General features: G+C 39.7%; 1 protein-coding gene across 1 annotated transcript in view; it reads left to right on the plus strand.

Annotated features, from left to right (window-relative positions):
* LOC127570071 (immunoglobulin superfamily member 3-like) overlaps nucleotides 1-15924 on the plus strand; it is a 123463-nt gene that overhangs the window by 81831 nt on the left and 25708 nt on the right. The window contains exons 3-6 of the mRNA XM_052015328.1: nucleotides 1817-2224; nucleotides 4974-5363; nucleotides 8043-8444; nucleotides 9669-10070. Coding sequence (XP_051871288.1) covers nucleotides 1817-2224; nucleotides 4974-5363; nucleotides 8043-8444; nucleotides 9669-10070 — 1602 coding nt within the window. The remainder of the gene's footprint in view (nucleotides 1-1816; nucleotides 2225-4973; nucleotides 5364-8042; nucleotides 8445-9668; nucleotides 10071-15924) is intronic.

A 15924-nucleotide genomic window follows, 5' to 3' on the forward strand; every position in this document is an offset into this window, starting at 1 on the left:
CTAGCGTGCGATGCAAGATGTAAGGGAATGTTAAATGGAGGAGACTGTGACAGGCAATCACCTAGTGCATGAAGAAAAATGTGTACTTCGAAACCCCAATGATTCTGAACTTCAACACAGAGAATGTGATGAATTTTCTCTGAGGCCATCCTCAGGCTGCTAAGGTGGTCTTCTGGAGATTGGTCACATTCACTTACTGCCCTGCTGAACTTATCAAACTACTTTGTGCAATATCAGTCCTGATCATCCTTGGTATCATGGTGGTGCTTTTAGTTGCTACTTTTGCTTTCTTCCAAGTGTCATGAGGTTCTGTATTAGCGAGTCATGACTCCCGAAGAAGATCCACACCTTCTTTGCTTTATTCCCATCTCTGCAGCATAGTCTGTAAAACTTGAAACCCTCCCCTCCCCTGGCAGGTGCCATTTTCAACCCTCCGGGATCCTAACCCTTTTAACCAGACTCTGAAATTCTGTTTTGGATTTGCTCTTTTGCCCACCTTCACCATTCCATGCAACTTCCTCTTCCGCCCCAGGTTTTCATGGTCTCCCAGCTCTGGGCTATTTTTGGTCATTCTCACATCCTGATTCTTCTTTGGAATTTTTTTTAAATGAAGTGACTCCAGGACTTCAAACTAGGCTCTCATTCTGTGGTAGTGCCAGCCAGAAGCCTTGTCATCCTGTGGAACGGGGCCCTGTGTCCTCAGCTGTATAAACTAAAGAATTTGTATCTATTTGCTCATCACCGGTGCTGTTAATCATTGGTACTGTTTATAGTAGTGAATGTACTGTACATTCATATAAAAAAAATCTAAAATAACTAAAAACTAATATCTTAAGTGTAAAATAAAAATACAAAGTTGGTTAGCACAATTTTCTGGAAGGATGCTGTTGAAGTATAGCAGATGTTTGCTTTTGTTTATTTAATCTTGAGTGTCACAATTACAACAGGGTACATGGGTACATGAATGTTGAATACACTGATCTTAAATTCTTCTTTTAATTTTAAAGAAGGTGTTAATACATCTGCTGATAGACCAAAGCATTCATGCTGAAATATTTACACTTTTTAAAATGAAGAGAGCCAAGATGCTGCTAAATAGCTCTGGGTGTTGACTTCCTCATGGGTAATGCAAAATTCTACCTTGTCCTTTCTTTTATCTTTCTCACTTGTTTTCATAGCCCTCTGTATTGTTCTTTAATCCTAAAGGATCGCATTAAAAGGGAACATCTCCACAGTAAGGATCAATATGTCCTGTAAACAGTGTTCAGAATTAAGCATAGTTAAGAGCTGCACAAGATGGGCATTTCTCTGAGTCTACAAAGAGTGTCATAACAGACTACCCATGACATTAACATGTTGTAACTTTTTACTCAAGTGACTTTGAGTCACTGTAAGATACAGCACCGAAACATGCCCTTCAGCTCGGCGAGTCCACCCAAGCCATCAACTACCCATCTACACTAATCCCCTTTTCATTTTTTTTCCTCCCCACATTCTCAACTCCTCCCAGATTCTCCCACTCTCCTACAGTGGCCAATTAATCAACCAACCCACACACCTTTGGGATGTGGGGAGAAATAGGAACATCCAGAGGAAATCTATGCAAACACAGAGAGAACATGCAAACTCCACACAGTCAGCACCCAAGATCAAGATTGATCCTGGGTCTCCAGCACTGTGGGGCAGCAGCTTCTGCCAACCATGCCACCGTGTTGCCCAAAGTTGAGCTATCAATTGTACACCCTTGTACAACCCTTTTAATAAATGATTTTTTGTGGTATGTCCTATTGATCATTTCTGTCGTATTCTCTTCTAGTTATTCCAGATACACTCAGTGCAACATCTGTACCCCAGACCCTGAATAAAGTAGAAGGTGATTCGCTGGAACTGGTCTGTGAAGTATCTGAGCAAACACCATATCACACGCATGTGGCCGTCACATGGTACCTACAAAAGGGAGAGCAGAGTCTCAAGGTCATCTCTCTAACACGAGATTTCATTCTACGCCCTGGAGAGTCATATAAGCAAAGGCAGGCATCAGGTGATGTACGATTGGACAAGATTGGAGCCACGTCCTTCAAACTCACCATCTACAAACTCCAGGCATTTGATCAAGGAGATTTCTACTGTGAGGCAAGAGAGTGGATCCAAGATCCAGACAAATCCTGGTATACTATAGCTACCAAACGCAGTGACAGAACAACTGTGAACATAAAAGCTACTGGTAAGGCATTGTTTTATGGTGATTTGTCTTCAAAGGATGTTTCAAAATCAATATCGCCATGCTCTGAATAAGCAGAGGGAGAAGGTGCTGGCTCACAATTATATAAAAGTGGCACTAAAAGAATGGTGGTCACAGTTCCAGAATACGAAAGGCTGGTTATTTCTCGCTGGTTGTTTCTGAAAGTGAGGCCATGTCAACTTTTGATGCCAAATAGAGGTCACAACATAGTGTTGCATTTGGATTTTTAGCCAGCTTTCATTAAGAGGTTATTCAGCCAGGTTAGAACACTGTCAGGGGTTGTGTCCTGACATGCACTGAGAATGGATTATTGAACAAAAAGCAGAGAGTGGGAATAGACAAATCTTTCTTAGGTTGGCAGGCTGTGAATTATGAGGTAGTACAGTGGTTATGGCTTGGGACCCTAGCTTTTCCTAATCTATTATCAGTGATTTGGCTGAGGGGACCAACTGTCATCTTTCCAAGTTTGCTGCTGAGACAACACGAAGCTGGATTATGAGTATGGAGGAGGATCTAAAGAGGTTTCAAGGGGCAGTAGACAGACTGAATGTGAGCAAAAAAACATGGCAAATGTTTCAAGAACATGAAAAAAAAGTGAAGTTATCTACTTTGCTGCACATTACAGAAAAACAGAGTATTTTTATAAATGGTGGGAGATTGGAAAATATTGTTGTTCAAAGGATCTCAAGTGTCCTTGTACATAAGTCACCGAAAGCCAACGTTTAGATTCAACACTCAATTAAGAAGTCGAGTGGAATGTTAGCCTTCATTTTGAGAGGTATTGAGTACAGGAGTAAAAATGTCTTGCTGCAATTATAAAGGGCTTGGTGAGACTGCACATGTGCACGGTTTGGGTCTCATTACCTAAAACTAAAAGGAGATTCTTGACACAGATGGACTGCAGCAAAAATTCATTAAAGTGGTTCCTGGCTTGCTGAGTGTGCTGTATGAGGAAGGACTGTGTACACCAGGCTGGTATTCTCGAGAGTTTAAAAGATTGAGAGGTGATCTCATTGAAATTTCATTGAAACTTGTATAATTTTTATAGAGTGGATGTAAGGAGAATGTTTCATTTGGCTGAGGAGCCATCTAGAACCAGGGTCAAGCCTATAAAGGATAGGTCATTTAGGACTGAGATGAGAAATTTCTTCACACAGTAGGTGACGAATCTTTGGAATCCTCTATCCCAGAGGGCTGTGGAGGCTCAGGAACTGATAGATTTCTGGATATTCAGGGAATCGCAGGATATGGAGATAATGCAGGAAAATGACATTGAGGTTAAAATGTAGGATAGGCAGTACAGTAGCACTTAGTAGAGTCGCTTCTTCACAGCGCCAGAGACCCGGGTTCGATCCTGACCTCGGGTGTTGTCTCTGTGGAATTTGCACGTTCTCCCTGTGACATGTAGGTTTCTCCTGGGTGTTCCAGCTTCCACCCACACCCCGGAGACATGCGGGATTGGTGGGTTGATTGGCCACTGTTAATTGCCCCGAGTGTGTAGGTGAGTAGTAGAATCTGGGAAGAGTTGATGGGAATGTAGGGACAATTGAAAAAAACATTAGGAATATGTAGGATTAGTGTAGGTGTGTAGTTGATGGTATGCACAGACTCAGTGGGCCAAAGGGCCTGTATCCGTGCTGTATGACTCTCTGACTCTAAAAGATCCACGATCTTGAAGAATGACAGAGCAGGATTGAATGGGCAAACGGCTGCATTCCCCCATTTCTTACGTTTAAGTTAAAATTGGATTGAAGGCTGCTGCAACCATTGCAACATCTCTTCGATGCTGTGCATCATATGTGATTCATGAGTGGAGAGGCTTGGTGATGTGTGTTTCCTCTCCACGTGGAGCCTACCGAACCTGTCTTGTTTTACAGATTCTCCCACGCAAATACTAATCAGGCCCTCAGATCAGACATATCCAGACTATTGGCAGCAGAAGTGCAGGTTCAGGGTATTTGGGAAGACCTATACTTAGCTACTCAATCATACATTCTTATATCCACTTGGGTTATTTGGTTAATTTAGTTAATCCCTGTCAACTACAAGCAACTGGTGTAATTCACCAGCGTGGGCATCCCAATTAGCAACTTGAGGTGGGGAGAAATGACAAAAACTGAGAAGGTGGTGGAGACAGGCATTTAAGAAACATTTGGATGAGCCAAGGCATAGGAAGCTATGGACCAAGTGCTGGTAAATGGGATTAGTATGGTGAGGTACCTGATGGTCAGCATGGACATGAGGGCCAAAGGGCCTGTGCTATACAACTTTATGACTCCAGTGAAGGGAAGATTCCTATTTCTCTTGATATCTTAGTGCTCTCACTGGTTAATATGCTTAGATGGTCTCCAGATGTAGACAGAATCAGGATGTCTGCTGAGAAGGAAATCAAAGCAAGTATTCCAAATGCTGATGATTTGAAATAGAAACACAAAAGGGTAGAAACACACCAGATCAGACTGCATCTGTGGCAAGAGAAACAAAGTTAACATATTGAACTAATGGGCCTTTAGCAAAACTACAGGCTGACCCTCACCATAGGTGAGCGAGTACCCAGTGTGGAGTACGTCTCATGGCAGCAGGAGTCAGAATTTTTAAGAGGAAATTGGAAAAGTTATGAAGCCTGGAAGTGAAACTGAAGATATAAGTAACGGTGTTAGGCTTCACTTTTAGTTGTGATTCCTCAGCACAGGATTCCCAAGCAGTAATTGTTATCCATGTTCTGTTACAGATAAGAACTTCAGTGTTCATTTGGAGAATGAAAGGAGAGTCTTCACAGCTGGAGACAGCATGGAATTAAGATGCATTATTGAAGCTCAAAATATACAGGACCGATATTTCTCTATATTGTGGATTTATAATGGTACACAAATTGCCAACATTGGCCGCAATGCTGTACCAACAGTCAATGTTGACTACACAATCAGAGAGCGCTTGGGATATGTAAGGTTTGCAAAAGAAACTGATACAACATATCTGCTGAAAATCTACCACGTTCAGCTGGAAGATAGCGGCAAATACCATTGTCGGGCCACTGAGCATGAGAAAACAGTGACAGGAGATTTCATTGCCAGAGACACAAACAAATCTAGTAAAAGTTTAATCATTGTTCAGCCAGTCAGTAAGTAGCTGTCTAAAAATGTTAATTCTCCCTTGCAGTATTATCAACATATAATCTTTTAGTAGCCAGGAATAACTGCTGAAGGACTCCAGAATTATTTTGTGTCCCCTTTTGGCAGATAAAGAAGCTGATTTGATGCAGCATTGCCTCCAGTTCATGTGCTGTTTGTCAGAAGCAGTCTTTCTCTGCAGCTACTGTTCTCATATTTTAAATTCAAACAATCCAAGCAAAGAGTTAAGTTGCTCCGAGCAGTGGGAAGATAGTGTTGCTAAGTGACAAAACTCTTATCAGTATACAAGAAAACTCTTTGAAACAAAAAGTCACTCATGGTTACATAAGCTTTTTCTTTTCTCTGATAACTGTTTACAAGGAACCAGTTTCTCGACTCAACCCCTATTTTAATAACAAAATGAAGTGAGTATTTGGACCCTATTTACTCTTCTAAGAGGAATAAAACATAATGATGTCACAGGAGCAAAAAAGTATTTTTGGGACAGTTTATATCTCTAGTTTTGCTATCATACAGCAGTCTTACTCCAAAATATGTTTGCTACAAGCCCTTTTGATTTTGAATGACATGTTTTTGACTGTACTGAGTGATGGTTCAGTCTACAAGAACTTGGTAACTGCCCTACAATTTCTATTGTCAGAGCAGTATTCATGCAGGCACAAATTAAACCCGACCACACTGGTTGACTGGTAATCACTAGCCAATGCTACCAGTGAATAAATTTCCATTTGTTTATTTTTTCCCCAAAAATGATCATAACTTGGTTTTTACTAAAGCAACATTACAATGTGGTCTTCATGTCAGATTTCAAAGTGGAGGTATATGAATCCTCTGTAAAGGAATGAAAAGTATGATAAATGTACTTTGTAGCTAGAGGCACTTATTGGGTATGCTTCAAACTGTGGGTTTCAACAACACGAGATGAAGTGATCAAGAGAACAGCATTAAAGTAATGCGCTGGGCTACCGGTAGAGCAGAGTTGAAGACTCCACCCTCTTCCTCCACCAGAAGTTTCACCTGCCTCAATTCAGGGGCTGCTCGTTTGGACTCAGTTTCCAAATTCATCATTAGTATTGACAGTGACGTTCAAAGTTTAAAAAAAATTAAATTCAGAACAGTGTGGGAACAACTGGATTATGGTTGTATTTACTCTTGCTTGAACTTTCCCCTTTGTGGGATAATTGCAACAACCATCCTTTTTGCAAAATAATCTCTCTGAGAGTAGAATTTGGAATGAACATGCTAGAATAACATTGCTCATAGTAACCTACAGTCCTGTGTCCTCTTTCTGCTTAAAAGTGGGAATTGAAAGTGAAATGTCCCTGTGGGGAGATGAAACCAACCAAAAGTGTTCACTCATCTGTAACATTAATATATTCTTTCCAACGTTTGTTATTCATGGTCAATGCAAAAGTCAGTTTCCATAGGTAACTCTGCATTTCCTATAGTCTGAAGCTTAATCTTTTATAGGAAATAATCCAGGATGGCATTGCCAGAAGGCAAACACTGGAATTTTTTTAATCATTTGGATAAGAATTGAAAATAACATAGCCGACCCATGATGCCATGTCTTCAAGCAAGGAAAGGTGCAAACTCTGTAGCTCAGGCTAAAAATTTAAAGCAAGTTTAATCTACAATAAGATTATATCATATCACAATCAAAACAGGCAATTTTTAAAAAAAAGAGTTAGCATCCTCAGAACAGTTTATTTAAATTTGAATGTGCAGAAATCGACATAATGAGCCTAATCCAATCATAGCTACCAAGGACCTAGGGAATTAACATCACTTTTGCACCAGATATAGGCAGCTTCTGTTTGAATCAGAATCAACACAAAAATAAAATGAGAGGAGATGATTTGTATATTATGTTGATTAGCAATAGCATAGTAATTAAGCTGGTTAGATTTTGAAAAATATAAACATTATTTTTGACTGTTCACTTACTTTGCAAAATTAATAGTATTTCTTCACATGGTATTGGCATAACCCAGAGTTTTGAAAAAGGTTGCTATAGGGAAAGTGAATGCTCTGGTTATCATCTTCTAAAGTTTTATAGATTCATGGAAATGTTCCTGTGGATTGGAGGGCAGCAATCATGACCCCACTCTTTAAGAAGCGGGAGAGAGAAAATGGGGAATTTCTGACCTGTTAGACTAACATCAGTGATGGGAAAATGCTGTAATCTAGAGAGATTGAGTAGACTGTGTTCTCTAGAGTTTAGAAGAATGAGAGGGGATCTCATTGAAACACACAAAGTTCTTAAAGGGCTTGACAGACTTAATGCAGGGAAGAGTCTACAGCTGTTGGTCATAGTTTCAGAATTGGGTGTATTAAGACTGAGATAGGGAAAAATTTCTTCACTCAGTGATTGGTAATCCATTGGAATTCCTTACCCTGGAGGGCATGGAGAGTCATTCATTGTGCTCATCAAAACACAGATTGATAGATTCTTGAATTTTAAGGGAATCAGAGGATATGGAGATAATGCTGGAAAATGATGCCGAGGTAAAAGGTCAGCCATGATCATAATAAGTGGCAGAGAAAGTTCATAGGGCTTGATCTCCTGCTCCTGCCCCCGCCCCTGCTGTTGTTTCTTATGCTCGTACATTCTTAATTCTCTTTCCACAATACTACCAATTGTACTAATAGTATTTTGTTTTCTACAGAAAGTAGTCTGAATGTCACTGTTACCAGTAACACCACCAAGGTTTTGGAGGGTGACATGCTTAAGTTTGTCTGCAACGTTCATTCACTAATCAGGAACCACAGTCGTCTCTCTGTCACCTGGCAGTTAATAAACAAACGGGGACAGGCCAGGGACATCATCAGCATGGACCAGGATGGGACCCAAGCTATGAATACATTCTATCACAAGCGTGGCGCTACTGGAGACCTCCGGTTGGTCAAACAGTGGCCAGGTTCTTTCATGCTGCAGCTCCAGAATGCAGCAGTATCAGATGATGGAGAGTACATTTGTATGGTGGCTGAATGGATCACAAATGTAGCTGGAGATTGGCAGCGAATAGGAAAACAATCTGCTCGCACAGTAGCAGTGGTTACTCCCCTTGGTAAGTGCTTGCACCAAAAAGCTGAAAACTGGAAACTTTCTGTGTCTTTTCCTCCAGTTAGTATCTGATTATCCAAAAGGAGCTTTGTAATCTACAAGGTTAAACTGTTTGATATACCTAGAATTTCTAGGTCAGTATAATAGAATGATGGGCTATGTGGGAGGGAAGGGTTAGATGGATCTTAGAGCAGGATAAAATGTCGGCACAATATCACGGGCTGAAGGGCCTGTACTGTGCTGTAATGTTCTATGTAGTATGTTGACTTGGGAACAGACTCTTTTAGTATCGGGCAAAAAATGGAGAATGGGTTAATTGATAATTATGCAGTTAAGCTGCCTTTAGAAAAGAGAAGCCATAATATGATAGCATTTTATAAAAAGATTGAAAGTGATTTTGTTTAATCTGAAATCTAATCAAAGCAAACTATGACGTTTACAGAGCTGCCTATGGAGATTGGGAAAGCTACATTACAAGGGATGATGACAAACATGCAGTGACTAACATTTCAAGGATTAATACATAGTTTACCACAAATATGCATCCCTTTTGTGGCATAAAAACCCAACAAGAAATATTGGCCAACAATAATTAATAAAAGAAGTCAGTATGGGGAGCTCCTGGTGTTTATTTTGCCCAACTCATGCTTATCAGTTGTTTCAGAACCAAATGGGAATTCTCCTTGAGGTTGCTGGTGGCAGGTAGGGATGTGCGGGAAGTACGGTAGTGAGAATAAGGAAAGAGGGTAAGTATGATCTCTGCGGTGGCCCCAAGGTAACGTACCTGAAGAAGGATAAGTCTGTTTAAGACATGGCGATTTAAAATGTAACTAGGCCGGGCTGAGAACTACCCATAGTCAGATAATATTCTGGCCAGGTTTAAATGTAAAGAATAACTACACAGCCAAGATATTGTACATATGGATGCCTTCAGGAAAGGAAGATGAGGGTGAGTGGTGTTGGGGATCTTGCTGTTGTTTTGTGGTGTGAAAAGAGAGAAATGCTCCTTTGGTCTCCAGCACTAAACACTCGCAAAAGTGTTTTCTGTCAGTCTATTCATCTTCACATTAATTTCTTTTGACCCAAGGGTGTAGAAATGAGTACAATCAGTAGCCAGTACTCTGATGGGCTAGCATTGATGACCAAAGTTGAATTTCTTACCCCAGACTATTTTGATTTTAGTATTATGGAAGTTGACACAAACACCTTTTTTTTGATGACTTCACAGAAACCGGCTTCAGCGTTACTGCAATAACACGAACACCATTGGTGACCTACAACAACACGTTTGAACTCCAGTGTTTCATCAAGCCCAACTATCCCCCTCAAGTGTCAGTATCTGTAAAGTGGAAATTCCAGCCTAATGAATCAACCAACAGCTATGATATAATCACTTTTGCACGTGACACATCTATTACATGGGGAGATAAGGCAACAAATTTTAAAAGTAAAACAATGATAATAAAAACGTCATCCAACAACGTTCGTCTGGCAGTCTCTAAAGCCAGTAATTTGGAGGCAGGGAAATATGAATGCATTGCAGAACTGTGGCATCAAAATCAAATGGACCAGTGGGTGATGAAAACCAGTAAATCTTCAAATATTCTGGAGGTGAAGGTTAAACCTCCAGGTAAGTGCCTGACCTTCTCATTCTGTTAGACAGCTACTTATGTGCCTTGGTTAAATACATCAATTTGTCTACAGTCTTGTCCTTCAGGCACCCTGCCAGTTTTTAAATTTGTTGTACAGTACAAGCTATTTAAGTTTCTAAACAATCTGTCTCCTGCTTTGCTAACATTCTGAAGCCCAGAATGTTAGTTAGTTGACAATATTTGGATTGTCTAATGTAAAAGCCAACAATTTCTATTACTTTAGGCTGCACATTTTCTGGTTATTATTATAAACTTTTAATAGCACAGAGCTCTGCATTATGCTCCAATTACTTTTCACATACATGCTTGGCAAAAGATATTTTAAGTAGATGGTGTTTTATTGTCATTTTTAACCCCTTTTTCTCTCTAGGAGGTATCAATTACTTACTGAGATAGTTTCACAGGCATTGGGTATCTTGCCCAGGGACTATTAAGCATGTGCTTCGTAGTGAATGTTGCATGATCTTATTTTTCCAGTAGAATCTGGATGCTGAGGCACTTTTGAACTATTGTCATTATTTAAGGTAGAAACCTTGGCAGTCAATTTTCAACCACCACGCTTGCAAAATTGCAATGAAGATTTGCTTTATTTTCAGTTATTGACAGATAAATGTTGGCCAAGGCACTGGAAATAATTTATCTGCTCTTCCATGGGATCTTTATCATCCACCTAAAGAGTATGCATGACCTCAGTATCATGTCTGATCCAAAAGGCAATGACTTTGACAATACAGCACTCCCTCACTACTGCACTACAACATCAGCCTAAGGCTTAACTCCACAACCTTTTGAGTCAAAAGTCGAGAATAACTGAGCCAGCGATGTCAGATAGAATCCCCACCTCGACACTAATTCTGATCAACTAACTCAGCATGACTCATTGGGAAAGCTCCTAAGCCATCAAATTTTGTTTGTTGATATTTTGAAAACTCTTGCATTCACTTTCCAATAAAGTATGGTTTGCCTCAAACCACCTCTCCATCACAGTGATATCACTGTTTAGTTCACAGACAGTTTTGTGGTATCAGTAGATGCCCTGCAGCCTCCCTCCTCGTGCTACATTGATGAAGCTTCTTTATCAGCTCTAAAAGACATAGAATTTCATTGCTGATTATCAGTTATGGTCTCTCTCCCTTTCCCTAAGTTCATAGTTTAAACTTTATCTCTTTCTTTCCGTCTCCATCACCTTCTCATCCTAAATGTCACTGTCCCTTGAGATGAGAGTTAGCATTATTCAGATTTCTTGTGAGAAGAATCGAATGGTGCTTGTGGCCAGTAATGTTCTTGCTATTGCATCCCAGCAGCAATTACAGTCCCTGTGCGTCAGTAGTAATGAAAGTTCAGCTTTGAGTCATTTGTCAGAATCACCAGCATGTCAGATTTGTTCCTTAACTCCTTCTCGCGAATTATTTATTAGGAAATCTGAGGGCTGCCTCAGATAATTTCAAGTCCTCTTTAACATTCAGTATGCTTTCTTAAAAATTACTTTGGTGCCAAAAAGGATTTTTTGGGGGGGGGGTTGATGGGCTCTTTCTTCAGAATCCTTCTCAGATTTAACATGTATATGAATACAGAAGAAACTACTAAAAGAATTCTTGTGGGAGAACTTCCAACAGAACATAGAGACCTCAAAATCTGATGAAACTGCACGTCTTACATGTGTGAAATAGATGCCAAATGATCCTATTTGACAGCCAGCATGCACATTCTGAGCTGGAAGTCCACTGTCTACTATGTTCTTATGGGTTTTAGAAGAGAGATTCCAGCCTCACCAGACATTATTTCCTTGCATAACTGGAAAGCCTCCATTCATCGGAACAGTTTCTCTCTATTAGTTTGTCCAGATCTTTCATAATTTCAAATATCTCTATCAGATCCACCTTTTCTATCTGAGGACTAACCACCCCAGCTTCTCTAATCTAACAGTGTATCTAAAGTCATCCCTGGAATCATTTTAATAACTCTCTTCTCCATCCTCAGAGGTCTTCATATCCTTAAAGTGTGGCACGCAGAACTGGACACAATGCTCTAGTTGTGGTGACCTGGTGTTTTATGAAGGCTCATCATGACTCCCTTGCTCTTATACTCTGTGCCTATATTTGTAAAGCCCAGAATCCATATGCTGTTAAACACATTGTCAGTCTGCACTGCCACATACAACAGGCAACAATGCACACATGACCTGAGATCTCCCGGTTCCTGTGTCCCTTTTAGAATATTGTCCTCTAGTTTATACTGCCTCTCCTAATGTCCCTTGCTGAAATTTAATGATTAGAATTTGATTGTCATGGAATCCTACAACATGAGAGTACTGCTTGTCTCATTATGCCTAATCTGGGTCCTTTGAAAGAGCTATCCCAAATAATTCCATTCCCCTACCTGATAACCCTGAGGAAACATTTGTTTCTTTTTCTGTGCTTAGGGTAGTGACAAAGCTGAAAGAATCTTGAAAGCTGATATCTCTGGTTTTTGTTCCCTCAAAATCAGCCTCAGGTCCTCTCAGTGGTTCCTACTGGGCCATAACCTGCTGTGGGAACAAACCCAGTTTTAACCTGCAGATTAGGCAGGAAGAGGTGTTTGTGCTCATTTTACACTGCTTTACAGCAAACCTGCCCTTGATACTTCAAAGAGATACCTTGAAAAGCTGGGAACTACAGCTTGCTGGAGGCTGTCTGAAAAATAATATCTTCAGGGGTCCACGTATTCCAAAAAATCCTTGGCAGCCTTGTGTGGGTGAATCAGGTTGATTGCTCAATGGGATCTTTAGATTCTGGACCCAACTGACTGCTTCTCCATTCATGGGGCATGAGCCAGTTCCTGGGAAATGCTGGGACCTCTCGGCAGTGCAGGCAGCATCTGCAGAGAAAATGAGTAGTCTTCACTTCAGATCTGGATTCTTCGCTAAAATAGGGAGATCACACAGATTAAAGGGGCTTTAAAAGAAAAAAAAGAGGGAGTAGAGAGACAAAAATATGAGCAAACTAACTCAAGAGAAGGAATGCAATGATGCATAGAGTGTTTAAGTGGAGTTCAAAGAATGAAGAAATAAAAGACACATATGAAATGTGAGTGTCTGAATATTAAAAGAGCTGGCATTTAGACTGGTGGAGAGGAAAGGATGTAAAATCTGTAAAAGTGAGCAGGATGCATGGACATAGGAACCAGCCAGGACAATAGGAATGAAAATGGGCCGGTTCTGTAAAAGGCAAATAATCTACTTCACCGTTTATCAGTCAAATAGTGCAGGTTAACAGCACCCTTGATAATGGCCTTTTTTCTCCGCTTCCCCCCCCCCAGCTATTGAGCTCCTTGATCATTGCAACTACTTTTTATGCTTGCTTTCCCACCAGATTAAATCCACCCTTGATATATTCATGTCTTTGATTTCACTCATGCCATCTCTCTCGATAGCTACTCATTGACTTGCTGAGAGTTTCTACCACTTTCTCTCCTAAATGGATACGAGACTTTTTAAGAATCTGAATTAATTAAAAATTATATTTTCATGTCAAAGAAATTATTTATAAAGCCATTAATATTACATTTTTAATTTCCATACACTTCATCATCCTACCCAAGATCAGTTTCCTTGATACTTAACTGGGGAAAATGATACCCGCTATGTTAAATAGCACGCTGGATACAAATGTTGTGTAGCACCTCTCCAGTTCTGGAACAAAACCTTGCTCCGGCCTTCTGAGTACAAATTGCTGCTGTTTGTGGTTTATACAATTTGTTGACTTTTGTTTTAGAATTGATACCTAAAGGCTCCACAGAAGAGCAGTTAAGAAGAATACTAATGGAGTCTGAGCTCTGGGTGGGGAGTTATTACTTTGGCTTTTACAATCTTTTATACATCTGATTAACTTAATATCGTCTTCCCAAAGGGATATTGGGAAATACTGTTTTTCACTATTGTTTCTTTCGATCAGTAAAGTTGAAAATTGTTGTGATTGTTTTCTTTGTTTCTAATAAATTATAATTGTTTTCACACATGGAAATACAACAGGATTGTGTGACACAGTGCAGGATATTTCTAACATTGGTATTGAACCGGAGCTCAAATTTGATTAGTGGCAACATAATTGCATTAATAACTCCACACATGCAGCTGTTGGATGCTCAAAACTTATTTTTGCTTTTTAAATTTTCTTCTGTAATTTTCTTACTGTGGAAATGTATTTGTGCTCCAGTTTCAAAGACACTCCAAATAATACCCATTCACATGTGAGCCTTGATAGTGATTGTTAAACTATTTAGTCTTCTAAGTATCATAGTTAAACTGGTTACCTGACTGGTTTTCCACATTCCTACCCTATGGTAAATTTTAAGACAATTGCTGCAACTCCTACAGCCCTAACTCAGTAATTTGGGATCAAGTAGACACCTTCCTGTTCAATATTGCACAGCTACTCATTGTGTTAACTGATTGACAATTAGGACTCTTGACCTTACAATCTACCTCGTCGTGGCCTTTCACCATATTGTCAGCTTGCACTGCACTTTTTCTGTAACTCTAACACTATATTCTGCATTCTGTTATTGCTTTTCCCTTGTACTACCACAATGTACTGTTGTTGTGAAATGATCTGTAAGGATGGCATGCAAAACAAAAGTTTTTCACTGTACTTTGGTACATGTGGTGATTAGCAGTTTGCTAATTGATCTTCCACAGCTTTGATTAGTATAATTTGAAAGAGAAAATTGAATTCTGCTGCTGGTATACTCTTGATTTCTTTCTAATCTTCGGGTAGATTTGCACCTTTTCTCATTTAATGACAGAATTATGTAGGTCTTATTATCATACCGTTCAAAATCATTGAATTTTGTGGCTTCTTATTAAATTTTAAGATTACAACTTCTTTAACTTTTCAAAATATACAATTAACTTTGCTTAATTAGAATGTCCAATTTCAGTTTTAAAATCCTTCAGGTTACTTCATTTTCTTTTGGACTCTGTTGTGAGTCAGTTGTGCATTTTTTTTCATTAGCAAGCACCAATCAGAAATGTTTTCAGACCAATGTCAGATTACAGATTATGCAATGAGACAAGAGACAGAGAAGGACAAACAAATGGAGCAATGAGGAAGTTCAGGGAGTCTGGAGAATCATCTATAGAAAATTACAGAGGCAAACATTTCTTCAGGTACAGAGACCAATTGATTAAAAGTTGCTTTCCGACCAGAGCTCCTGGAAAGCCATATTGATGTGTAAAAATTCTTGCAGTTAACTACTGAGAAATCAAACACAGTCAACTCCCCAATTCTGGTAGTATTTTATAACAAACCCATTCAGCAGCTGAGATCCAGGGAGACTAATCATGATGCGTCCTCTTATGACTGCCTGGCCCAAATTAATAAAAGATTAATAAGAAGGGAGCATTGAGAGATCAAGAGAATCAACTTATTCTGGTGCAGCTTTGAATGCTGCAAAAGGCTTTATCATTTCAGTGTAAAAGCAAGAAACGTTAATTGTCACATCTCTGGAACAGTTCAGACCAATTCAAATGACTAATAAACACCAATTCAATAACAGCCAGCTGGTCTAAGTTTACCTCTCCAATTAGAATGATGCCTACACAAGATGAATTCATAACACCATAAAAATCTTAGCATGTCTTAAAGGCTATAACTTGTTGTTAAAATGATGGTGAGCCTAGTCGCATCCACTGGTTCTGCTGTACAAATGCTACAACACCTTCAGGCAAGATTTATGTGTGAGCATTCAGATGTTGGTGTCTGAGAGGCACTGTACCATGCTCAGTTTCATGTAAAGTGCGTTTTGCCGACTGGCTCATTGTCGAAGTGCATAAAAGCTGTGAAGTTGCTGCAT

The sequence above is a fragment of the Pristis pectinata genome, chromosome 4, assembly GCF_009764475.1.
Source record: "Pristis pectinata isolate sPriPec2 chromosome 4, sPriPec2.1.pri, whole genome shotgun sequence".
Taxonomy (NCBI): domain Eukaryota; kingdom Metazoa; phylum Chordata; class Chondrichthyes; order Rhinopristiformes; family Pristidae; genus Pristis; species Pristis pectinata.